The sequence below is a fragment of the Budorcas taxicolor genome, chromosome 8 (assembly GCF_023091745.1).
Source record: "Budorcas taxicolor isolate Tak-1 chromosome 8, Takin1.1, whole genome shotgun sequence".
In the NCBI taxonomy this organism is placed as follows: domain Eukaryota; kingdom Metazoa; phylum Chordata; class Mammalia; order Artiodactyla; family Bovidae; genus Budorcas; species Budorcas taxicolor.
In genome coordinates, this window is record NC_068917.1 from 26,475,751 (window position 1) to 26,503,178 (window position 27,428).

At 43.5% G+C, this 27,428-nt stretch overlaps 3 protein-coding genes and 1 pseudogene across 3 annotated transcripts; all 4 read left to right on the forward strand.

The window, feature by feature from the left end:
* Window positions 1-238: 238 nt before the first annotated feature.
* On the forward strand, window positions 239-1,955 carry LOC128052706 (interferon alpha-2-like). Its single transcript, XM_052645269.1, is given in 3 exon segments — window positions 239-308; window positions 1,322-1,570; window positions 1,573-1,955. Coding segments are annotated over 3 exon segments (702 nt in total).
* A 6,315-nt stretch (window positions 1,956-8,270) lies between these two features.
* LOC128052627 (interferon beta-2-like) lies at window positions 8,271-8,831 on the forward strand. The gene has a single exon (XM_052645208.1). The coding sequence runs from the start codon at window positions 8,271-8,273 to the stop codon at window positions 8,829-8,831; it is 561 nt and encodes a 186-aa protein (XP_052501168.1).
* Window positions 8,832-18,003: 9,172 nt separating this feature from the next.
* Window positions 18,004-19,630, forward strand: LOC128052708 (interferon alpha-2-like; annotated as a pseudogene).
* A 6,843-nt stretch (window positions 19,631-26,473) lies between these two features.
* LOC128052628 (interferon beta-2) lies at window positions 26,474-27,034 on the forward strand. The gene has a single exon (XM_052645210.1). It carries the CDS (start codon window positions 26,474-26,476, stop codon window positions 27,032-27,034), a length of 561 nt encoding a protein of 186 aa, XP_052501170.1.
* The last annotated feature ends 394 nt before the right edge of the window (window positions 27,035-27,428 follow it).

Below are 27,428 nucleotides of genomic sequence, written 5' to 3' on the forward strand. Positions count from 1 at the left end.
GGGTGCTGTAGTTCATGGGATCAAAGAGAGTCAGACATGCCTTAGTGATGAACAACAATGGGACAGAGACCCCTCTGTGCACTTCTTCTGGGACAGACACCTTCCTGGATTCTCCACTTGTGCCATTGCTGCCTTTAGGAGGCTTACAATCTCTCAGGGCAGTCAAATGTTACATAATTAGAGGGATTACTTAATTATAACTGTATGTTATGTAGCTAAAGGAGAATGCTTAAGGTTAATGAGGAATAATGTGGAGGCTGAAGAGTACAGTGGTCAAGTACCACTTATGCAGTTAATCCTGTTAGCACGTAAAGTAATCTCTCTGAGTTTTCAGTTTCCTTATTTGCAAACTGGAGAAGGCAATGGCAACCCACTCCAGTACTCTTGCTTGGAAAATCCCAGGGACAGGGGAGCCTGGTGGGCTGCTGTCTATGGGGTCACACAGAGACGGACACGACTGAAGTGACTTAGCAGCAGTAGCAGCAGTATATGCAAACATGTCAATAATTATAGTAATTATCTCATAGGGAAGCTCTGAAGATTAATTCATGTTTATTAAAAACTTTGCTGAGAGGCTGCATGTAAAAATTTCTGTCATTATTAAAAATTATCTGTACCTTACAGAATTGGTAAAGACATGCATTACAAGGAGAAATGTAATTGCAACCTCAGTAACCCTGAGTGTATGATAGATTGTCACTTCCCCATGAAATATCTAAGTAGATGAGATTATCTGCACTATCTCACAATGACTGAAGCAAAGTATCCTGTGAAATACTGTAGTGCTAGAGGAGAAAAAGAAATAAACACAGGCAAACATGAATTTTTTAGGACAACCAGCACCTTAAAAAGTGCCTTGTGGATTATAGTTGAAAAATAACTCATTTTTAATAAATGATATCAAGTGATATTGTTCCGTATAATGTCTCCAGGGAGCTTAATGCCTACTTAGGTGATATCATAAAGGTACATACACAAATGAAATTTTTTAAAGAAGGGGGAAAGGGAAAATGAGGAAAAAATGAGAAAAATCAAAAGCTTCTCTTACAAGCTATTTTCATACTGAACATTTCTTGGTGACCTGGAAAAGCCACCTTTTCTATGAATATTTTTCCCTTCTCTGACTTTGATTAGGCTCTTCTCCCAAGACGGCTGTGTAGCTATCAACCACAGCGGCACGTGTGATTTGATGTTCCCCACCTAGGCACTCATGGCAAAAATTAGCACTTCCATTGATTTCATTACAAAGAGTAGAAAAAGAAAGGAAAGGGCAAATGTGGAAAAACCCAGAAAATGAAAGTTTCTCGACTCACTCTTTAAGAGCCACCCATCACCCCAAGCCCTCAGAACTGGCCTAGACCTCCCCTGCAGGCGGTCCTGCAAGCCCCCAGCATCCCAGTGGCCCTCCCCGTCTCCGTGCTGCGGGCCCTGGTGATGCTCTGCTCCAGCCCCACGTGCTCCCTGGGCTGTGAGCTGCCTGCCGGCCACGGCAATCTGGAAAGCTTCACACGCTGGAGTCAGATGGAGAGAGTGCCCACTGTGTCCTGTCTGAGGGACAGGACTGACTTCAGATTCCTCAGACCCTGGTGCCCGGGACCAGGCGTGAGAAGACAGAAGCCACAGCTGTTGTGCGCGAGTTGCTCCAGCAGACCTTCCAGCTCTTCAGCACCACGGGCTCTTCTGCAGGTCGGGACGAGAGCCTCCTGGACAGATTCCTCGTGGGACTTGATCAGCAGCTGGAGGACCTGGACACGTGTGTGAGGGAGGGAAGGACACTGGAACAGTCACCTCTAGGGACTGAGAACTCCAGATTGGCTGTGAAGGGTTACTTCCAGCGAATCAGTGTGTATCTCAAAGAGAAAGAATACAGCCGCTCTGCCTGGGAGGTTGTTAGCATGGAAATCAGAAGGTGCTTGGTTTTTGCCAACAAGCTCATCGGAAAACTCAGGAAATAAAGAAGGCGTTGAATCTGAAAACAGTTCATCTGGTCAACTAAATGGCTATTTTCTAAGACTCAAAGTGCAACCTTTAACTCTATTTTTGTGTCAGATGATATATAAGAAATAGCTAATATATGGGATTATTTAAACGTATGTTAAAGGTTTTGTTACCATAACTTTTCAAAACAGATTTAAAGAATCCATTTTCCATATCTTAAAAGTTGTAACATTTGTTTATTTATTTAAATTATCGGAAATATTTAGGCTGTTCATAGCATTTAAATCTTTATCATTCATAAGATACTTGCTTTGTACTATATTTTGTACAAGACTACTCTTGTTTTTCAGTAGAGAAAATGAAAGTAATTTGAAAAAAAAAATTGGCTTGCACACAGCTTTGAATAAAACCTAACTCAAAGCCTGATCCTACAAGATAAACCTGTACTGAATCCACCTTAATGAAGAGGGAACGGGGTTACCCACTCTGGGTCATAGAAGGAACAATGGACAATTTGAGGGGGGATTGAGTGTGATTCTTGAGACATAGACTAGAGGTGGGGGGGAGATGGGTGGAGAAAAGCCCAGGTCATGGACTCAGGTGCCTGCCTGGGGCCTGTAAGAACCAGAGTGCCTTCAAGGGTTAGTGGAGAATCACATACATCATGCGGGGAAGGCAATGGTGACCCACTCCAGTACTTGTGCCTGGAGAACCCCAGCGACATGGGAGCCTGGTGGGCTGCAGTCCTTGGGGTCGCTAAGAGTCGGACATGACTGAGAGACTTCACTTTCACTTTTCATTTTCATGCATTGGAGAAGGAAATGGCAACCCACTCCAGTGTTCGTGCCTGGAGAATCCCAGCGACGGTGGAGCTAGTGGGCTGCCGTCTATGGAGTAGCACAGAGTCGGACACGACTGAAGCGACTTAGCAGCAGCAGCAGCAGCACATCCATCATGGGAGGTCAATCTGCATCTGTGGAGTCTAGGATCCTGCAGTAGGATGAGGAAGGGGGAGGAAGTTTTCTACACTTGGCCATTCCTGAGAAAAGAATCTTCCTGAACTCTTCAAATGGAGACACAACGAACAAGGCAGGCTGGGGACTGCAGAGACAGCTAAGAGAGGCCATGCAGAACCAGTAGCTGCCATGAGAAATGTGACTCTAAGGAAGTAAAAGGGTTTCTTAAGCTTATCTATATATATTAAACACACATGTCATCGCTAAACTTTTAAATAATTCATACAAAGGAGTGCCTACCCTTGACTTTTAGGAGGATGCACCATAATCCTATACTGTTAACAATTGAATGGGTATCCTTCTAGACATTTTATATGTAGTTAATAAATCTATACATATGGACAAACTAATGTATATCACTAATGTATATTAATATCCATTTTTCATATACTTCAGGTTCTCATTTATTTATATTTTCTTGCAAAAGGTGTTTGTGATTTTTCTTCATTAGTACATAAAAATAGATTGCCTAGGTATAAATTGCTGCACTATGTCTTAACTGCAAAACTAAGATAATCATAAAAGCTTATCTTGAAAGTGTGCTAAGATTAATTGCCTTAATTTATAGCACATGCTCAGCATGGTACCAGACACTAACCCTAATGCTCCTTACATATTAACTGTTTTATTTGAATCTGGTTAGAAGATTATTTCCTGAGGTTCTTGGTCTGTGGTCAGGAAAATGAGGCAGTTCCCAGATAGCTGTTCAGAGACACATTCCTGCAGCTCAACCACCACACAGTGAGGGGAGAAATAGCCATTTACTGGGATGACGAGGCCAAGCAGGTGGCAACAATACCTAGATCTAGACGGAAACATTCCTGCGTGGCACACAGGCCAGCTGTCTACAAGGACTCAACCCCACCCTCAATGGATTCTTGGTTCTTCTGGACTTTAGGAGCTCAGAGAATCAGTCAGGAAGACACAGGCATCTGGCAGGCAGTCAGGAGGATCCTCTGCTCTGAGCACTCAGCTGAGCCAGGAGGCCAGGCCAGAGGGGATTCCCAGGCTGAATCCTGAAATCCCTTTTGGCACCTTGCATTGTTTCCTTTTCACTTGTTACATCAACTCCCTTGCTATTGCCTTCTGGGGTTCATGACGTAATCTCTGATGATGTAACAAAACTCAAGTCAGTTGTCGTTTTGAGTATGTAGATGGCTTTGCTTTGGGCTGTTTCACTTTAAGGAAGGTTCAGAAACTGCCTCAGAGACAGGAAAGTAACCCAGAACCCACACAGTGGGACTTGCTCACATGTCAGCAGAGGGGGGCCTCTGAGGCTTGTTCAGCAGCTGCAGCCAATGTGTTGTCTCTTTTAACCGTTTTCCCAACCTTGGGTTAGCCTGACTCACTGCATTCGTGATAGTGATCCTGAGAATTAAAGTCCAGCTCAGAGAACGGCCTGGGATCTGAAGTAAATGCAGGCTTGATGCAGATGGGCATGTTCTGAAAGGGCCAGTCTCAGTGTCCAGCAGCAGTGGGTCCTGGCAGCAAACAGTGAAAACAAGGCTTGCGCTGTTCCTGCCTGTTCCTGGGCCATCGACCCTCTGATGGGAGCATTCTGAGAGTGACAAGGGTGCAGAGTGTGGGATCTTCTGGTTGGGTATGTTCTGGAGGAGGTAGGAGAGCTAGGCAGAGAGGCCTTCAGCCAAGTACCTAGTTTCCTCTGCAATCTGATTGAGCTAGAAAAAAATCGCGCAATGAGTCTATCCAAGGCCTGTGACAAGATGTCCAGGTGTGAGAAAGGGCAACAGAGAAGACTGCAACCAAGGGCACTTAGATCTCTCTGCATGCTGTCCCTCTCCACACCAGTGGGAGGCCTGAGGAGGGGCTCTGGGCCCACCAGCTGTTGGCTGTGAGCACAGAGCAACCCCAACCTGGGCAGAGTCAGCCTCAGGTGCTGAGAGAGGGCCAGAGCGAGGCCGCAGCTGGAAGGTGGGAAGACACGCTCTTCCCTCAACGGGGAGACAGACTTTCCATCGTGGTCCTGAAGCTTCACAGGAGGTCTCTAGGTTGCTGAGCAAAATGTCTCCAGTTAAGGTTGGCCTATTTTTACATGTTGTATACATTTATACAAATGGTTTCTGTTTTCTTTTGAACTGAGTTTCTCTTACTTACTACTATGCTTGTGCATTTATTGTGCTTCTTACATCTTGTTATTAAAAACCCTATTAGAAGCATAGACAACAATTAATTTATTTATGCCATTTTAAAGGATTTTATGTCATTTGGTGTTTAGTACTGTTATTAATAGTGCTGGTATAAATGTTCTTTTCTTACATCCTGATGCGTATCCACTTGATTTTTTTCCCAGGGTGATTGCTGGAGTTACTAGATCATAGGCTATGCATATTTCAAATATGCTACAAAATGTTTTTAAAGTACAAATTTATATACCAAATAGCAGCTGCTCTATATGAACATCACCTTTGACATTTTCAATCCTTTAAAATTTTTATTTGCAGACAATATACATTTATTTAAAAATTTGAGAATCCAACCAATTACATTTAGATATAGCATTTGTAAAGTCAGCCAGATTAAAAACCAAAATTATTTTGTTATGTGTTTTTGTATGAAAATGGAAGGAAAACCCAGTCCATTAAAAACTAGAAATGTAATGAAAAAACTGTTTCATTCATTCTTGCAATAACAGTAAATAATAAATATGTTGGGGAAAAAACCTGAAAAAGAATATGAAGAATATATAATCAAGCCAGTAGTAAAGTTTATTGAGACAATTTTAAAAATAGTCCAATAAATTGGCAGCATTTGCTTCTTCTGTTCATGAAGTGGTTAAGAAACATCTGCTAAATACTTGCTCACTAAATGACAGTGTGCGTCTCAGTAGCAGGTGACCTTGGCAGTCTCCTATTGTAGACTCTGTATTCCCTTCTCACGGATGCTGCCCACCTCATCACATGCTTGCATGTCTTTTGCTCACTCAGAAGAAGAATTAGTTGGGCAAGTTGCTTAATCCTTATTGATGATCAAGATGGAACAAAAGACAATCTCAATGTAACAGAGAAAGCTTCGATTCTTCATTAGTTTCTGGCCATCGAATTTGAATCAAATTTCAATTATAGACTTGTCCTTAGAGGCCAAAAGGGAAGGTAATTTGGCCTGTCAATGCTACATTGAAAAGCATTAAAGCCTAGGGCTTCCCTGGTGGGCCAGCGGTTAAGCCTGCCAGTGCAGGGGACCTGGGTCCCAGCCCCGCTCAGGGAGGATGACCTGTGCTGAGAGGCCCCTGCGCCTGTGCCCCACAACTACTGAGCTGGGCCCTGGAGTCTGTGCTCTGCAGCAGGAGAGAGCTCCGCAGGGAGAAGCCCGAGCAGCTCAGCTAGAGAGCAGCCCACGCTTGCTCCAACTGGAGAAAGCCCACCTGCTGCCACAAAGAGCCGGTCCAGTCACAACCTATTATTAAAAATTACCCAGTCTACACTTTATGAAGACCTCCCAATGCCTCTCCCTCCCCCCGCCCCCTCCCACACACACTCTGGTTGTAGCAACTTTTTATTGAGTTTCTTATTTTTGGTTCCGAGACTTGTGGGATCTTAGTGCTCTGAGCAGGGATGGATCTCGGGCCTCCTGCCCTGAAAGCATAGAGTCCCAACCACTAGATCTCCGGGGAATTCCCAGATCTCCTTCGTTTTTTACCTAATATTCTTTTTCTCTTCTGGGATGTCATTTAGGATGCCCCATTACCTTTAATTGCACGTCTTCTTAGCCACCTCTGGCTATGACAGTTTCTCAGTAGTAGACACTTTATGTTATTGTCAATGGTATCATTTTTAAATGTCAGTTTCCAACTTTTAATTGCTCATATAAAAAGAAGTGGTTGATTTTTAATATTGATCTTGTTTTCCTACTGCTCCCTCCATCTTGAGCTGTGTTGGTCACCGTGGAGCCGACAGCCCCATGTGGCCAGCTGAGCACTTGACTAGTCCAGCCTGAGCTGTACTATGACTAACAGCGTGTACTCTATTTTGGAGGCACTATGGAAAAGAAGAATGTAACTATCTCACTTCTAATATTGTATTGGTTTATGTTGAAATGATAACTTATAGATATATTGTTAAATAAAATATACTGTTAAAATTAACTTTTTTCTTTTTACTCTTTTGATGTGACCACCAGAAAAATTTAAATTGCACATTCATATAAAAAGAAGTGATCTTTTAATTTCCTAGCTGCAGTGACCATCTGCACTGATTTTGGAGCCCAAGCAAAGAAAGTCTGTCACTGTTTCCATTGTTTCCCCATCTATTTACCATGAAGTGATAGAGTTTGAACAAACTCCGGGAGGTACTGAAGGACAGGGAAGCCTGGCATTCTGCATCCCATGGGGTCGCAAAAAGTCAGACCCAACTTAGCGACTGAAAAACAACAAGGTTGATAACGTTATGTGATGTCTTGCTCCTTATGGTAAGGCCTCCAAAACAATTCAGGACAACTTAGTTTAACAACATTCTATTTTGTTTTTTATATGCATTATTATTTCTTTTTATTTAAATATATTAATTTTTAACTGAATGATAATTGCTTTACACTATTGTGTTGGTTTCTGCCATACAGCAACATGAATCAGCCACAGGTATACATATGTCCCTTCCCTCTGGAACCTCTCCCACCCCTGTAGGAACATCACTCTATTTTAGAGAGAAAAAAATAGGTGTCTTTTTTAAAATCATAAACTGCATGTATTATATTTAAATCATAGATATATCATGTATTTATTATTCATCAACTTAATTTAACATTATTCTCTTTTAGAAAGGAAAAAATAGGTATCTTTTTAAAAATCATAAACTGCAAGAATTATTGTTAGGTAATAGCAGATTTGAGAGTTAAACCTAATTCTTATGAAAAAGAAAATTCTTACAAACAAGGCCCCCTTTCCACAAATCTCATAATATGAAAAGAAAAAAAGAAAAGAAAAATCTTTTCAGAATGAAGGAATTGTATAATAATCTAGTTCAAATATTTGGCTTATATTTTTCTTCAGCAATTCATCGAAACTTTAAAATACATTAGAAATTATCAGGTTCTATATCTTTTTTCCCCAAGGTATATATAAATTAAAATGGCAAGGAGCTTAAAGAAAAAGAGTTTTAGAGGCAAAGAATAATTTAAATGACATGAGAAAAGTGAAAGGGAGAACTGAAAGTGGGAAATTCCTCTCAAATAGAAAGAATGGAGAGCCATCCTGTATAAGTAGCCCACACTCAAGGAGGAAGGACATTCACTCTGCAAACTCCTGAAGACTCAGCTTCAGCACCTACTAGCAGAACAGGCAGCCCTGGGCCTGATTTCACCATGACCTACCGGTGCCTCCTCCAGATGGTTGTCCTGCTGTGTCTCTCCACCACAGCTCTTTCCAGGAGCTACAGCTTGCTTCGATTCCAACAAGGGCGGAGCCTTGAGGTGTGCCAGAACCTCCTGTGGCAGTTACCTTCAACTCCTCAACATTGCCTCGAGTTCAGGATGGACTTCCAGATGCCTGAGGAGATGGAGCAAGCACAGCAGTTCCAGAAGGAAGATGCCGTATTGGTCATGTATGAGATGCTCCAGCACATCTTCCATATTCTCACCAGAGACTTCTCCAGCACTGGCTGGTCTGACACCATCATTGAGCACCTCCTTGAGGAACTCTATGGGCAGATGAATCGTCTGGAGCCAATCCAGAAGGAAATAATGCAGAAGCAAAACTCCACTATGGGAGACACGACCATTCTTCACCTGAAGAAATATTACTTCAACCTCGGGCAGTACCTCAAGTCCAAGGAGCACAACAGGTGTGCCTGGGCAGTCGTGCAAGTGCAATTGCTCAGGAACTTCTCTTTCCTGAAGAGCCTAACAGGTTACCTCCGGGACTGAACATCTGCCACCTGTGGCTCTGGGAAGGGACAATGTGACTTTGAGGTGAGACTCTTCAGCAGCAGAGGCTCTTGAGGTAAATGATGATGCAAGGCACTGATTTCAATGGACAGTTAAAGACTAAGCTATTTTTAAATTGATTTATGCATTAGTTATTTATTTAAACTTTTATATGAGAAATAAATTATTTATGAAATGAAAGTCAATGTTGCAGTTTCAATGTCAATTTGATTTTTGTAACAAGACATATTAAAAATTGCAGAGCACCTTGGAGACATTCATTGCCAAACAAGCCTGCAGAGTAGTAGCGTTTCTGGCCCCTCCTTTGAGGAATTTAAAATACAAGGAAGCCATGAGGAATGTCCGAGTTATATGCATGCTCTCCATGTGTCCACACAGTCTACCTGCGCTTGTCTTGTTCACTTCTTTAAATGTACCAAACAGCTCAGGCCAGAGGGCCCGTCTATATCATGTGGGAGTTTTTTCCTCTCTCTTTTTTTTTTTTTTCAATTGGGGTAAAATATACACCACCTTACATTTGAGAGTCTTACAAAGTAAGACTTCTTTAAACCAATAAAATTTGGGCAAATTCCACTTAATTTATAAAATTCTTACTAAAGTAAATGAAAAATTCTGACCTAAATGTCCTCATTTGCTTGTATACTCCAACTCTTGTTTCCAACAACGCAGTCCTCAGAAAGAGGTTTCAGGAACATGAGTCGAAAATTACTTAAGACTGTCTTGAGGGTCATTAGAAATTGTCAAAGGTGGTAATTCACTCAATTAAAAATAAGAGAAAAGTCATCTTGAAAATATTAAGTTTACATCCATGAAAGATAGAAAAGTAAAACGATATTAAATACTTGTTTTAGTACACAGAAAATATAGTTTAAATAAAGTTGAATAAAAGGTACTGTTACATACAAAATATATTTTAATATTCTATGCTTAATATTTAAAATGCCTTCTATAAATTTATTATAAAATTGGAAACGTGAGATATTTCTTTTAAAATAAGTATATATTCAATATAAAATTAATTCAAAAAAATAAAGTGCTTTGCTTTTTAAAATATTCCTAGTTTTCAGTTATTCAAGACTTACTCCGCCACTTCAAAGCCGAATCCTTGAGAGACCCTGAAAATTCCAGAGCATTCCAGGGGCGCACACTTCTTTGGTCCCTGACCCAGGTGGTGGCCGCGTTCCTTCTCAGCCCCAGAAAGTCCCCCAAACCGTCCCATGGTTATTTGTGTCCTGGCCACCGCTGACTTCTCCTCTGGCTGCAACGCACTCCCAGGGTCCCATGGCCAGTCTCATCGCCTTGGCTGTTTCTCACGTCGTCCAAAATGGCTCTAAGCCTATAGCCTCACTGACTCCCCCTGGCTCCGCTTGGTGCTCAAGGTCCTCCCATCGTCCCATCTCTCACAGTCTCACCCCCACCGCCGGGTTTAACTTGGTCCACGCCGCGGTGCCACCGCCCCAAGCCGATTGTCTCATCACCTATGCTCGCTTTCACTTTGTCCGCGAAGCCGCCCCGTCCACTCGAAGCCAAAAGCCTCAGCGCTGCCACCGTGTTTCACTGTGTGCCCAACGCCTTTCCATCCTGCCTCAGCGAATAGTCTCGTCGCCACTTCCAGGGTCCCCTGTGTGGACCACACCCATCCATCGTCCGGTGGTCTCATCCCTCCGCAGGGTTTAACTTTGTCTCAAAGCTGTCCAATCGTCCCACCAGCAGCAGTTTTTCGCCACCGTCCAGTTTCACTTTGTCAGGCCGAGGACTCCCCGTCTCACAGCCAAGCAGGGCTCCCCTGTGTGAGAAACGCCCTCCCATCGCCCCACAGCCAATAGTCTGCGATGTTCTGACAAGGTCTCTTCGCCTATAGGCATCGTCCCAAAGCCAATAGTCTCAAAGCTGTCCATCTCAACGCCCGTGCTGGCTTTCGTTTTGTCGGCAACTGCTATGTATCCTCTGAAAACCAAGACTCCTTGCCACCGCCGACTTCCCCTTTTTGCCCAACGACCTCCCATGGTCCCAGCGCCTACAGGCTCATCGGCAAAGCGGTGTTTCACTTCAACCCCAAGAACATCGCGCAAAGTCTCATCCCACCGCCCTGTTTCACTTTGTGCATAACGCCCTCCCATCGTGCCATAGGGAATAGTCTCCTGGCCAGCGCCAGGATCCCCTACATGAGCAACGCCCTCGCATAGTCCCCGTAGACAGATGTCTCATCGCGGATGCTGGCTTTCACTTTGTCCGCAACGCCGTCCACTCTTCTCAGAGCCACCACCACTTTCCCCTTTATGCCCAACGTCCGCCCGTGGTCCCATCGCTTATAGGCTCACGGCCGCCGCCAGTTTCCGCTTATGCACCACATCGCTGTCCTGCCTTCCCATCGCCAAGAATCCCATCTCCAACTCGGTGTTTCACTTTTCCTCAAAGCTGCCCGGTACTCAGATTACCCAAGGCCTCATCCCCACCGCCGAGTTTAAATTGGACCTCTACTCTTGACACTGTCCCATAGCAAATGGGCTCATCGCCACCGCCGGGTACCGCCCCGTAGCCGATACTGTCATTGCCGCCACTGTGTTTCATTTTGTTCCGATCTCCCTCCCATAGTCCCACAGCGAATAGTCTCCGCTCCACCGCGGGATTCGACCGTCCATCCCGGCCCCCACTCCACCCCCCAATCGTGGTAAAGCCAATAGTCTTATCGCGGCCGCTGTGTTCCACTTGGTGCCGAACGCTCTCCATCATCCCACAGCAAAGCGCCTCCTGGCCACCGCGGGATGCGACCGTGTGAGCAACGCCCCAGCAGGTCCCACAGCGAATAGTCTCTGAGCCGCCGCGCTCCGTGTGCGCAACGCCCACTCCCCCGTGCTTCACCTGGTGCACGACCCCCTCCCATCCTTCCACAGCTTATCGTCTTTAAGCCGAGGCAGGATTCCAGCGTATTCGCCGCGCTCCCTCCAACCCCCCATCAATGTGGCACAGCTGGTTGTCTCCTCCCGGATACCTCGTTTCACTAGGTCAGCAACGGCCCATATGAGCCGGCAGCCAGTAGTGTCTTGCTCACCCTCTAGTTTCACTTTAGGGCACAACGCTGTCCATCCTCGCATCGCCAATAATCCCATCACCGCTGCCGGTCCCTTTCTCTGAGCTGTGGGTTCCCTTCGCCAGAAGTGAGCCCCAATCTGTAAAATCAGCCTCATCTCACACAGAAACCCGACCATGGGGGTTCCTTTCCTCAAAAATGGCCAGTTCGAGCTGACATGTGGAAGAAAGCCCACTACTCAGGGAATCTTTCCGAAAATGCAATATTCTCTCTCCCGACTCAGGACAGCGGAAACCAGGACTTTTCCACAAAAGAGCTAATGAAATGCGCACCCTTGAATCAGTGCTCCTATTAAAAGCTCTGTGGAACCTTTGCGTCCTGTCTCTCTGGCAGCCCCACGAGAGTCAACTGAAAACTCTCCTACGACTGCGATTCGAAAGCAAAAACGACGGATCCATAGCGTTCGCGCTCGGGAAGCAGGCGGTCTGCGGGTCCATCTCAGCGCTCTTTCTCACCGTTCGCGGTGCTCGCGCGCCCCCTGCCGGCCGTCTGCAGAAGCACTGACATTCTCTATGGCCCACATCCACTTGCAGGTGGAAGGAGCTGCTGCCATCCCTGCTTGCTATCTTCGCTGGAAGGAGCCTCGGATCCACCGCCAGAAACACGGGGAAATCTTCAAACACCTGAAACAGATGCAAAGGATCCGCTCTCAGTCGCGCCTAAAGGACAGAGCCGACTTCAGATTTCCTCGGAAAAGAGATGATCACTCCAGTGCAGATGACTCAGGGCCCCTGCAACCACTATCTGATGCTCCAGCAGAGCTTCCAGCTCTTCATCACGGAGGACAGCCGTGCTACTCTGCAGCCGGGATCAGAGCCTGAAACAACTGGAGCCGATGGAAGGAGACAATCTGCGCTGTTCTCACGGGACTTCCTGCCAGGGAGTATTTCCAGGGCATCCATCTCTACCTCAGGGAGCTGGAATACAGCCACTTTGCCTGAGAGGCTGTCAGAGTGGAAATGAAAAGTGCCTTTCCCTCATGTACGAATTCTGAAAGAAATGGCAACGATAAGGGTGTTTATATTTGTAACGCTCGTTAATAAATTCCATTATTGTTTGCTTCCTGATCCAAAGCAATTGCAGCTCGTACTTCCTCAGGCACTGAAAACCGAAATGAAAATCATGATTTTTCAGAAGCAGGTGTGGACAGCAGAACAGAATGTCTTTCCTTGCATAAAGATCTTTTGATCATCATTGAAAAGATCTCTTGATGTCTGGGGCTGGTATTTTCTATACTCAGAGTCCAGAGTTTCTTTCCATGGATAGGTGTCCAGGATCCTCTGTTCTTCAATATCTTTTTCAGTTAAGTCTAGGTGCTATAGAGATAAAGAATAAACTGTGTGGATTTTCATCATCATAGAAACTTATCTTTCCTTCTCTGAAGAGCACAATGCAGGCCTTCCAGATCAGGTGAATCTTCTGGTTTGCTCTCGTTCAATGGGTGATTCAGGGACATGGGTACCTTCTGTTCTGTGGCTTTTTCCATCATCAATATGTGACTCCAAGTTTGTCTGTGGTACTTGGATCTAGTACACCTGGCAGTAAAGACATGAAGTCTGGTGGCTCACAGGGGATGCTTCAAAGCGCCAGGACTATGCAGGGTGAGAGCCCTTCCTCTCACGTTCCATGGCCTGGATTTATCCTCTCGGGAATCTCACTGCAAGCAAGTTGGGAAAGTATTGGGTGATGAATGGATGAAGAGATAAGTTCAGGGTGCTGACTTTCAAAAATGCACAGCACGAAAGTTGCAGGTTAAGTGTTTGGGGGGCAAATAGAGGACTGCAGCCCAGGAGACAGCACCTCAGATAGCACTGAGAAGCTGTTCCAAAGACACACAGAGGGATATATGTGATTTTGGTGAAGAGGCAATACATGGAATCATGTCCCTATTTTTTGTGGACTTTTTCTGCCAGTGTCGTGAAGGTTTCTTGGAGTCACAAGAAGCAGTCGTCACCATGAAGGGTTTCCATGCTTTTCTAGATGTGAGGAGATAGAAGAACAATTGAGTTAAAATAGGCTGCTGAAAATAGCTCACCTTCTGAAGACTTGTTCTACCAGTTTTCCCTGCACACAGAATGCCTCACTTCTGCTTTCCACCCTAGATTCCTTTCCAGGGTTGTTGAAAATCAGCAGCTGCGAGAGCACATGATTTAATCCTTGTAGGTAGGTGGCAAGTGCCAATGGAACGTGCTAGTTTGTACTTGACAGGGCATGAGGCCAGGTTTCACGTTTGCACTATTTGTTCAAATAAAGTTCTGGTAGGGGTCGAGGGGAACAAGGATTGTTCTTGCTTGCATACACTTCATTAAAATACCATCTGAACCAAATGCTTTTTCTCCAAGTTCAGCTTTGGGAAGAATGACAAGAATGCCTGTCATAGTTCACAGTATCATCGGCCTTTTGGAAGAAACTTCCAAGCTGATCCCCGAAGGCACTGCCTGCAGGGAAAAATCCACAGTGTAGACACATTACAGGCTGTTTCCTTACTACCTGAGGGAGACAAGGAAAGAATAATCAGGCAGTTCCTTGCAACTACCTGAGGATGACTGAAGAAAACTTGATGAATGAGTCTTCCATTTGGGTCCAGGTCCAAGAGCCTCATCCTGATCTTCTAAATATTGCAAATGGAAAGTTGAAGACAGTCTTCCTAATAATGATCTTCAAAAAATAACTCACACATGCTGTGTGCGAGGACAAAAAAACAAAAACAAATTTTTGTATCCAGAAAGAGTTAAGAGATAAAATTAATCGCAATTGATGGAACACTATATAAAGAATTTGACATATTACTATGCTTAGTCTATTAATACCACTAACAGTCACTTAATTAGTCTAGCCGTTATCCTGCTGATGAGGTAACATTTATGGTGCAGCAAAATAAATAATACAGGATACAATAGCAATTCAATAAACATTTGCTGTTCACCCTTTTATGTTAAAGTAGCAACACATATGTATATACTTATTTAATATATATTGTACAAGTGTGTGTGTTTATATATGTGTATATATTTTTGTTCAGTCGCTTAGTTATATCCGACTGTCTGTGACCCCGTGAACTGTAGCATGCCAGGCGTCCCCGTACTTCACTATCTCCCAAGTTTGCTCAAACTCATATCCATTGAGTCAGTGATGCCAAGCAACCATCTCATCCTCTGTCGCTCCCTTCTCCTCCTGCCCTCAATCTTCCACAGCATCAGGGTCATTTTCAAAGGGTCAGTATCTTCTCAGAAGGTGGCCAAAGTATTAGAGCTTAAGCTTCAGCATCAGTCCTTTCAATGCGTATTCAGGGTTGATGTCCTTTAGGATTGACTGGTTTGATCTCCCTGCAGTCCAAGGGACTCTTAAGACTCCTCTTCAGTACCACAGTTCAAAAACATCAATTCTTCAGCGCTCACTTTCTTTATGATCCAAATCACATCCACACATGACCACTGGAAAAACCATAGCCTTGACTAGATGGACCTTTGTGGGCAACATGGTATCTCTGCTATTTAACACGCTGTCTAGGTTTCTCATATAATTTCTCCCAAGAGAAAGAGTCTTTTAATTTTGTGGCTACAGTCACCATCCGTAGTAATGTTGGACCCCAAGAAAATGAAATCTGACAGTGTTGCCACTTTTTCCCCATCTATTTGCCATGAAGTGATGGGACTGTATGCCATGATCTTTGTTTTTTGAATGTTGATGCAACTACATATGTATAGGTATTTTTTTGGGGGGTCTGGTTTAGCTGTGCCTCAAATTGTTTCCCTAAAAAGGTGGTTAATTTAGGCCAGGGAAACAATAGATGTTATAGAGATTCTGTTTTACATGATGGCTGAAGATTTTCAAAATTTGAATTTTTGAAATTGCTATTATAATGGAAAATTTATTTATTGAGATTGGCATATTCATTCCACAAAATCCTCTCTGTTTTGTTTTCCACGCATACAATCTGAATTGTGATACACAGAATGAAATATCCTAAATACAAAAGAAATGTTTCAACAATTAGAACATTTAAATAGAATTTGGGACTACAACATTTCCATCTTAAATCCTGATGCTCGTCTAAGTTCAAATTAATAAAATCAAGTGTAACCACCGCTCCTGTCCAAGTGTTCAAGTGGTTGGAATGTGCCTTCTTAGCCCAGGCCAGTGTCCCGCCATGTCCAAGCAACTCACTTTTTCCTTAGGCACTTTTATACAGTTTTCGTATTGCTGCCTCTTCTTCGTCATTTGTATCTCAGTTTGTAAAAGCTGCGCTAATGCTCCTACAATCTTTTCTATTTCCACTTTGAGGTTTATTGCAAAAACAGGAACAGAAAATGGAAATGAATAGAACAGTTAATGTATTTCCTTCATGATTTTTCAAGAGATCAAAACTTTCCACTCATTCACCATTCCTAGAAAGTAAAAGTAAGCTGTCAATGAAGAAGTAATGCACCTAGGTAAAGAGAAAGTAAATGATGCAGTTGAAAACGTACAGTGACATCTCCTGCAAATGACAAAAGGTCACTTAACTACACAAACAGGGATGCAGAGCTCTACAGATGACAGATTTCAGAGCAGCTTATGTGACACTGTTCAGCTGCAGACAGAGCCAAGGAGGGTGGCAGGCTCTTAGGCACAGTGTTACCTAAAAGGATAGTGGACCGCTGTGCTAACTCCCAGTATCTATTTATTTATCTTTATTTGTCTGTTTACATTTCTCACTCTTTGTGGAGGTTATTGGATTCTGAGAATATAGACCTATTAACTCACCCTGAAAAGAGACTGGGGTACAGACTGGACGGTCACCCTATTCATGTGTGAGAGGTCAGCTGTTCCCTGGAAGTGACTAGATGTAGTGTTTGGACAGCACATCGTGTTCACGCAGAGATGCGATTAGATGTGATAATGTTGACCAGTGAGCCGAGCATTAAGGGAAGGGAAGGAAGCAGGTCATCTCAGGGAAATTCTATCCAGTTTCCATAGTTGGATGTGTGAATTTTCTGCCTCGTGGGAACAGTTAACAGATACTGAAAGCTTATATGTCCAAGCATTGTCAGAAGTACGTTACGTCCTACAACCTTCAGAAAAATCCAGTGAAACTTCTGTGATGCTCAGTTCCATTTAAGAGGAGAAACCGTAGTGCCACAGGTCACACAGGCAGTGCAGGCTGGAGCTGTGACATCAACCCAGGGATCTTGCCCCATGTCCACTGTCTCATGCACTGGACCCAGCTGTCTGCTCTGACAGTGTGCTTCCTATTTTAGAGGAACACTTAGTAAGGTCTTCCTCTCCAACTCCTATTCTTCATTGTCACAAAAGTGCCATTCGCTCATTCCTGGGACACTACAATCATTAGACAACAGTTGAGTACACAGTTCCCTTTGCACCTGATAAGTTCCACTCCTGTATTTCAAGTGGTGTTTTTTTTTGAGATCTACAGAGGAGCCTGGCCGATTATGGCAACTAAACCACAACTCTGGCAGTCTCTGTTTCCACCTGAGATAATATTTTGAGAAACTATTCAGAAAGTTAAAAAATCCATTTAAATTTACTCTTACAATCTTTGTTTTCAGAAAATTCTCATTTTCTGAAACAGTCTTCAAATACTAGGTCTACTCAAACTTTGGTGTGGATACTTCTCTTAGAACTACTTCTGGGACAGAGCTGAAGCTCCAATAGTTCGGCCGCCTGATGGGAAGAGCCCACTCACTGGAAAAGACCCTGATGCTGGGAAAGATTGAGGGCAGGACGAGAAGGGATCAACAGAGGATGAGATGATTCAATCACTTTGGATCAAATCAATGAACATGAATTTTAACAAACTCTGAGAGATAGAGAAGGACAGGGAAGCCTGCCATGCTGTAGTCTATGGGATCAAAGAGAGTCAGACATGCCTTAGTGACAAACAACAATGGGACAGAGACCCCTCTGTCCAAGGGCACACACCTTCCTGGATTCTCCACTTGTGCCATTACTGCCTTTAGGGAGCTTCCAATCTCTCAGGGCAGTTAAATGTTACATAATTAGAGGGATTACTTAATTACAACTGTGGGTGATGTAGCTAAAGGGGAATGCTTAAGGTTAATGAGGAATAACGTGGAGGCTGAAGAGTACAGTGGTCAAGTACAACTTACTCAATTAATCCTGACTGTTAGCAAGGTAAGTAGTCTCTCTGAGTTTTCACTTTCCTTATTTGCAAACATGTCAATAATTATAGTAATTATCTCATAGGGAAGCTCTGAAGCTCGGAAGCTCTGAAGATTAATGTCATGTTTATTAAAAACACTTTCCTGAGAGGCTGCATGCAAAAATTTCTGTCATTAATATTATTAAAAATTATCTGTACCTTACAGAATTGGTAAAGACATGCCATTACAAGGACTGAATGTAATCGCAACCTCAGTATCCATGAGTGCATGGTAGATTATCACTTCCCCGTGAAACATCTAAGATGAGATTATCTGCACTATCACACAGAGACTGAAGCAAAATATCCTGTGAAATATTGCAGTGGTAGAGGAGAAAGAGAAATAAACACAGGCAAACATGAATTGTTTAGGACAACCAGCACCTTAAAAAGCGCCTTGTGGATTACAGTTGCAAAATAACTCATTTTTAACAATTGATATCAGTGATATTGTTCCCTATAATGTCTCCAGTGAGCCCAAGGCCTACTCAGGTGATATAGTAAGGCACATACATAAATGAAATTTTTTAATGAAGGGAGAAAAGGGTAAATGACAAAAAATGAGAAAAATCAAAAGCTTCTCTTATAAGCTGTTTTCATACTGAACACTTCTTGGTGACCTGGAAAAGCCACCTTTTCTATGAATATTTTTCCCTTCTCTGACTTTGATCAGACCTTTCTCCCAGGAACAACTAAGGAGGTGTGAAAAGCATAACATAAGGCTGTGTAGCTATCAACCACAGTGGCACGCATGATTTGATGTCCCCTACCTAGGCACTCATGGCAAAATTTAGCACTTCCATTGATTTCATTACAAAGAGTAGAAAAAGAAAGGAAAGGGCAAATGTGGAAAAACCCAGAAAATGAAAGTTTCTCGACTGACTCTTTAAGAGCCACCCATCACCCCAAGCCCTCAGAACTGGCCTAGACCTCCCCTGCAGGCGGTCCTGCAAGCCCCCAGCATCCCAGTGGCCCTCCCCGTCTCCGTGCTGCGGGCCCTGGCGATGCTCTGCTCCAGCCCCACGTGCTCCCTGGGCTGTGAGCTGCCTGCCGGCCACGGCAATCTGGAAAGCTTCACACGCTGGCGTCAGATGGAGAGAGTGCCCACTGTGTCCTGTCTGAGGGACAGGACTGACTTCAGATTCCTCAGACCCTGGTGCCCGGGACCAGGCGTGAGAAGACAGAAGCCACAGCTGTTGTGCGCGAGTTGCTCCAGCAGACCTTCCAGCTCTTCAGCACCACGGGCTCTTCTGCAGGTCGGGACGAGAGCCTCCTGGACAGATTCCTCGTGGGACTTGATCAGCAGCTGGAGGACCTGGACACGTGTGTGAGGGAGGGAAGGACACTGGAACAGTCACCTCTAGCAGTTAGAACTCCAGATTGGCTGTGAAGGTTTACTTCCAGCGAATCAGTGTGTATCTCAAAGAGAAAGAATACAGCCGCTGTGCCTGGGAGGTTGTCAGCGTGGAAATCAGAAGGTGCTTGGTTTTTGCCAACAAGCTCATCGGAAAACTCAGGAAATAAAGAAGGCGTTGAATCTGAAAACAGTTCATCTGGTCAACTAAATGGCTATTTTCTAAGACTCAAAGTGCAACCTTTATCTCTATTTTTGTGTCAGATGAAATATAAGTAATGGCTAATATATGGGATTATTTAAATGTATGTTAAAGGTTTTGTTACCATAACTGTTTAAAACAGATTTAAGAATCCATTTTCCATATCTTAAAAAGTTGTAATATTTATTTATTTATTTAAATATCAGAAATATTTAGGCTGTTCATAGCATTTAAATCTTTATTATTCATAAGATACCTGCTTTGTACTATATTTTGTATAAGACTACTCTTGTTTTTCAGTAGAGAAAATAAAAGTAATTTGAAAAAAACAAATGGGCTTGCACACACCTTTGAATAAAACCTAACCCAAAGCCTGGTCTTACAAGATAAACCTATACTGAATTCACCTTAATAAGGAGGGAACGGTGTTACCCACCCTGGGTCATAGAAGGAACAATGGACAATTTGAGGGGGGATTGAATGTGATTCTTGAGACGTAGACTAGAGGTGGGAGGGAGATGGGTGGAGAAAAGCCCAGGTCATGGACTCAGGTGCCTGCTTGGGGCCTGTGAGAACCGGAGCGCCTTCAAGGGTTAGTGGAGAGCCACGTACATCATGCAGAGAACGCAATGGCACCCCACTCCAACACTCTTGCCTGGAGAACCCCAGCGACGCACGAGCCTGGTAAACCGAAGTCCATGGGGTCGCTAAGAGTCGGACACGACTGAGTGGCTTCACTTTCACTTTTCATTTTCATGCATTGGAGAAGCAAATGGCAACCCACTCCAGTATTCTTGCCTGGAGAATCCCAGTGACGGTGGAGCTAGTGGGCCGCCGTCTATGGAGTAGCACAGAGTCGGACACGACTGAAGCGACTTAGCAGCAGCAGCAGCAGCACATCCATCATGGGAGGTCAATCTGCATCTGTGGAGTCTAGGATCCTGCAGGAGGATGAGGAAGGGAGAGGAAGTTTTCTACACTTGGCCATTCCTGAGAAAAGAGTCTTCCTGAACTCTTCAAATGGAGGCAAGAAGAACAAGGCAGGCTGGGGACTGCAGAGACAGCTAAGAGAGGCCATGCAGAACCAGTAGCTGCCATGAGAAATGTGACTCTAAGGAAGTAAAAGGGTTTCTTAAGCTTATCTATATATATTAAACACACATGTCATCGCTAAACTTTTAAATAATTCATTCAAAGGAGTGCCTACCCTTGACTTCTAGGAGGATGCACCATAATCCTATACTGTTAACAATTTAATGTGTATCCTTCTAGACATTTTTTATGTAGTTAATAAATCTATACATATGGACATAGAAATCTATATCACATAAATATCGATTTTTCATATACTTCAGTTTCTCATTTATGTATATTTCCTTGCAAATAGGTCTTTGAGATTTTTCTTCATTAGTCCGTAAAAATAGATTGCCTAGGTATAAATAGCTGCATTGTGTCTTAACTGCAATACTAAGATAATCATAAAAGCTTATCTGAAAGTGTGCTAATTGCCTTAATTTATAGCACACGCTCAGCATGGTACCAGACACTTCCCAAGTGCTCCTTACATATTAACTGTTTTATTTGAATCTGGTTAGAAGATTATTTCCTGAGGTTCTGGGTCTGTGGTCAGGAAAATGAGGCAGTTCCCAGATAGCTGTTCAGAGACACATTCCTGCAGCTCAACCACCACACAGTGAGGGGAGAAATAGCCATTTACTGGGATGAGGAGGCCAAGCAGGTTGCAACAATACCCAGAGTTCAAGACAGAAACATTCCTGCGTGGCACACAGGCCAGTTGTCTACAAAACTCACCCCCACCCTCACTGGATTCTTGGTTCTCCTGGAGTTTAGGAGCTCAGAGAATCAGTCAGCAAGACACAGGCATCTGGCAGGCAGTCAGGAGGATCCTCTGCTCTGAGCACTCAGCTCAGCCAGGAGGCCAGGCCAGAGGGGATTCCCAGCCTGGATCCTGAAATCCCGTTTGGCAGCTTGCTTTTAATTTCCTTTTCACTTGTTGCATCAACTTCCTTGCTATTTTTGCCTTCTGGGGTTCATGACGCAATCTCTGATGATGAAGCAAAACTCAAGTCAATTGTCAGTTTTGAGTATGTAGATGGCTTTTCTTTGGGCTGTTTCACTCTAAGGAAGATTCAGAAACTGCCTCAGAGACAGGAAACTAACCCAGAACCCACACAGTGAGACTTGCTCACGTGTCAGCAGAGGAGGGCCTCTGAGGCTTGTTCAGCAGCTGCAGCCAATGTGTTGTCCCTTTTAACCGTTTTCTCAACCTTGGATTAGCCTGACTCACTGCACCCCTGATAGTGATTCTGAGAATTAAAGTCCAGCTCAGAGAACAGCCTGGAATCTGAAGTAAATGCAGGCTTGATGCAGATGGGCATCTTCTGGAAGGGCCAGTCTGAGTGTCCAGCAGCAGCGGGTCCTGGCAGCAAACAGTGAAAAGAAGGCCTGCGCTGCTCCTGCCTGTTCCTGGGCCATCGACCCTCTGATGGGAACATTCTGAGAGTGACAAGGGTGCAGAGTGTGGGATCTTCTGGTTGGGTATGTTCTGGAGGAGTTAGAATGCTAGGCAGAGAGGCCTTCAGCCAAGTACCCAGTTCCAGCTGCATCCTGACTGCTACTGCTAAGTCACTTCAGTCATGTCCGACTCTGTGTGACCCCAAAGACAGAAACCCACCGGGCTCCCCCGTCCCTGGGATTCTCCAAGCAAGAACACTGGAGTGGGCTGCCATTTCCTTCACCAGTGTATGAAAGTGAAAAGTGAAAGTGAAGTTGCTCAGTCGTGTCCAACTCTTGGCGACCCCATGGACTGCAGCCTACCAGGCTCCTCTGTCCATGGGATTTTCCAGGCAAGAGTACTAGAGTGGGGTGCCATTGCCTTCTCCTGAAGTGAGCTAGAAAATAATTGCACAATGAGTCTATCCAAGGCCTGTCACAAGATGTCCACGGTGTGAGAAAGGGCAAGAGAGAAGACAGCAACCAAGAGCACTTAGATCCCTCTGCACATTGTCCCTCTCCACACCAGGTGGGAGGCTTGAGGAGGGGCTCTGGGCCCAGGCTGTGAGCACAGGGCAACCCCAACCTGGGCACAGTCAGCCTCAGGTGCTGAGAGAGGGCCAGAGCGAGGCCGCAGCTTGAAGGTGGGAAGACATGCTCTTCCCTCATGCTGAAGACAGACTTTCCATTGTGGTCCTGAAGCTTCACAGGAGCTCTCTAGGTTGCTGAGCAAAATGTCTCCAGTTTAAGTTGGCCTATTTGTAAATTTTGTATACATTTATACAAATGGTTTGTGTTTTCTTTTGAGTTGAGTTTCTCTTACTCACTGCTTGTTTGTGCATTTATTGTGCTTCTTACATCTTGTTATTAACAACCCTATCATAAGCATAGATAACAACTTGACTATTTATGCCATTTAAGGGATTTTATGTCATTTTGTGTTTGGTACTGTTATCAGTGGTGCTGGTATAAATGTTCTTTACTTACATCCTGATGCGTATTCACTTGATTTTTTCCCAGTGTGATTGCTGGAGTTACTAGGTCATAGGCTATGCATATTTCAACTATGCTACAAAATGTTTTGTAAAGTACAAATTTATACACCAAATAGCAGTTGCTCTATATGATCATCACCCTTGACATCTTCAGTCCATTAAAATTTTTATTTGCAGACAATATACTGCTGCTGCTGCTAAGTCGCTTCAGTCGTGTCCGACTCTGTGGGACCCCATAGACGGCAGTCCACCAGGCTCCCCCGTCCCTGGGATTCTCCAGGCAAGAACACTGGAGTGGGTTGCCATTTCCTTCTCCAACGCATGAAAGTGAAAAGTGAACGTGAAGTTGCTCAGTCCTATCTGACTCTTAGCGACCCCATGGACTGCAGCCTACCAGGCTCCTCCATCCATGAGATTTTGCAGACAATATATATTTATTTAAAAATTTGAAAATCCAACCAAATACTTTTAGATTTAGCATTTGTAAAGTTAGCCAGATTAAAAACCAAAATTATTTTGATATATGTTTGTGTATGAAAATGCAAGGAAAACGTAGTCCATTAAAAAGTAGAAAATGTAATGAAAAAACTGTTTCATTCATTCTTGCAACAACAGTAAATAATAAATATGTTGGGGAAAAAACCCTCAGAAAGAAAGTGAAAAATATATAATCGAGCCAGTAGCAAAACTTTATTGAGAGCCATTTTAAAAATAGTCCAATAAATTGGCAGCATTTGCTTCTTTTGTTTATGAAGTGGTTAAGAAACATTTGCTAAATATCTGCTCACTCAATGACAGTGTGAGTCTCAGTAGCAGGTGACCTTGGCAGTCTCTATTGTAGACTCTGTATTCCCTTCTCATGGATGCTGACCACCTCATCACATGCTTACATGTCTTTTGCTCACTCAGAAGAAGAATTAGTTGGGCAAGTTGCTTAATCCTTATTGATGATCAAGGTGGAAAAAAAGACAATTTCAATGTAACAGAGAAAGCTTCAATTCTTCATTAGTTTCTGGCCATCTAATCTGAATCAAATTTCAATTATACACTTGTCCTTAGAGGCCAAAAGGGAAGGTAATTGGGCCTGTCAATGCTACATTCAAAAGGATTAAAGTCTAGGGCTTCCCTGGTGGGCCAGCGGTTAAGAACCCACCTGCCAGTGCAGGGGACCTGGGTCCCAGCCCCGCTCAGGGAGGATGACATGTGCTGAGAGGCCCCTGCGCCTGTGCCCCACAACTACTGAGCTGGGCCCTGGAGTCTGTGCTCTGCAGCAGGAGAGAGCTCCGCAGGGAGAAGCCCGAGCAGCTCAGCCAGAGAGCAGCCCACGCTTGCTCCAACTGGAGAAAGCCCACCTGCTGCCACAAAGAGCCAGTCCAGTCACAAACTATTATTAAAAATTACCTAGTCTACACTTTATGAAGAGCTCCTAATGCCTGTCCCTCCCCCGGCCCCCTCCCACACACACTCTGGTTGTAGCAACTTTTTATTTAGTTTCTTATTTTTGGTTCTGAGACTTGTGGGATCTTAGTTCTCTGACCAGGAATGGAACTCGGGCCTCCTGCCCTGAAAGCATAGAGTCCCAACCACTAGATCTCTGGGGAATTCCCAGATCTTCTTCGTTTTTTACCTAATATTCTTTTTCTCTTCTGGGATGTCATTTAGGATGCCCCATTACCTTTAATTGCCACGTCTTCTTAGCCACCTCTGGCTATGACAGTTTCTCAGTAATAGACATTTTGTATTATTGTCAATGGTATCATTTTTAAATGTCATTTTCCAAGTTTTAATTGCTCATATAAAAAGAAGTGGTTGATTTTTAATATTGATCTTGTTTTCCTACTGCTCCCTCCATCTTGAGCTGTGTTGGTCACCGTGGAGCCGACAGCCCCATGTGGCCAGCTGAGCGCTTGACTAGTCCAGCCTGAGCTGTACTGTGACTAACAGCGTGTACTGTCTTTTGAAGGCATATGGAAAAGAAGATTGTAATTATCTCAGTAATAATTTTACATTGGTTTATGTTGAATGATAACATTTAGATATATTGTTAAATAAAACATACTGTTAAAATTAACTTTTTTCTTTTTACTCCTTTGATGTGGCCTCCAGAAAAATTTAAATTGCACATTCATATAAAAAGAAGTGGTCTTTTAATTTCCTAGCTGCAGTCACCACCTGTATTGATTTTGGAGCCCAAGCAAAGAAAGTCTGTCACTGTTTTCCATTGTTTCCCCATCTATTTACCATGAAGTGATAATGAGTTTGAACAAACCCGGGAGGTACTGAAGGACAGGGAAGCCTGGCATTCTGCATCCCATGGGGTCATAAAAGGTCGGTCCTCACTTAGCACCTGAAAAACAACAACAAGGTTGATAAAGTTATGTGATATCTTGCTCCTCATGGCTAAGGCCTCCAAAAATATTCAGAACAACTTAGTTTAACAACATTCTATTTTGTTTTTAATATGCATTATTATTTCTTTTTATTTAAATAGAGTTATTTTTAATTGAATGATAATTGCTTTACAATATTGTGTTGGTTTCTGCCATATAGCAATATGAATCAGGCACAGGTATACATATGTCCCTTCCCTCTGGAACCTCCCTGCCCCCTCCCACCCCTCTAGGAACATCATTCTATTTTAGATAGAAAAAAATAGGTGCCATTTTAGAAATCATAAACTGCATGTATTTAATTTAAATCATACATATATCATGTATTTATTGTTCATCAACTTAGTTTAACATTATTCTCTTTTAGATAGAAAAAAATAGGTATCTTTTTTAAAATCATAAACTGCAACTATTGTTGTTTGGTAATGGCAGATTTGAGAATTAAACCTAATTCTTATGAAAAAGGAAACTCTTACAAACAAGCCTTCCTCTCCCCAAATCTCATAATATGAAAATAGAAAAAGAAAAATCTTTTCAAAACAAAAGAATCCTATAATAATCTAGCTCAAAAGATTTGGCTTATATTTTTCTTTAACACTCAGCAATTCATTGAAACTTTAAAATACATTAGAAATTATCAGTTTCTCTATCTTTTTCCCATGTGGTATATATATATTAAAATAGCAAGGAGCTTAAAGAAAAAGAGTTTTAGAGGCAAAGAATAATTCAAATGACACGAGAAAAGTGAAAGGGAGACCTGAAAGTGGGAAATTCCTCTCAAATGGAAAGAGTGGAGGGCCATCCTGTTTAAGTAGCCCACACTCAAGGAGAAGGACATTCACTCTGCAAACTCTTGAAGACTCAGCTTCAGGACCTTCTAGCAGAATAGGCAGCCCTGGGCCTGATTTCACCATGACCTACCGGTGCCTCCTCCAGATGGTTCTCCTGCTGTGTCTCTCCACCACAGCTCTTTGCAGGAGCTACAGCTTGCTTCGATTCCAACAAGGGCGGAGCCTTGAGGTGTGTCAGAACCTCCTGTGGCAGTTACCTTCAACTCCTCAACATTGCCTCGAGTTCAGGATGGACTTCCAGATGCCTGAGAAGATGAAGCAAGCACAGCAGTTCCAGAAGGAAGATGCCGTATTGGTCATGTATGAGATGCTCCAGCACATCTTCCATATTCTCACCAGAGACTTCTCCAGCACTGGCTGGTCTGACACCATCATTGAGCACCTCCTTGAGGAACTCTATGGGCAGATGAATCGTCTGGAGCCAATCCAGAAGGAAATAATGCAGAAGCAAAACTCCACTATGGGAGACACGACCGTTCTTCACCTGAGGAAATATTACTTCAACCTCGTGCAGTACCTGAAGTCCAAGGAATACAACAGGTGTGCCTGGACAGTCGTTCGAGTGCAAATCCTCAGGAACTTTTCTTTCCTGAGGAGACTAACAGGTTACCTCCGTGACTGAACATCTCCCACCTGTGGCTCTGGGAAGGGACAATGTGACTTTGAGGTGAGACTCTTCAGCAGCAGAGGCTCTTGAAGTAACTGACTATGCAATGCACTGGATTTCAATGGACAGTTAAAGACTAAGCTATTTTTTAATTGATTTATGCATTATTTATTTATTTAAACTTTTATATGAGAAATTATTTATGAAACAAAAGTCAACATGGCAGTTTCAATGTCAACTTGATTTATGTGACAACACATATTAAAAATTGCAGAGCACCTTGGAAACATTCATTGCAAAAGAAGCCTGCAGAGTAGTAGAGTTTCTGGCCCCTGCCTTTGAGGAATTTAAAATACAAGGAAGTTGTGTGAAATGTCTAAGTTATATGCATGCTCTCCATGTATCCATA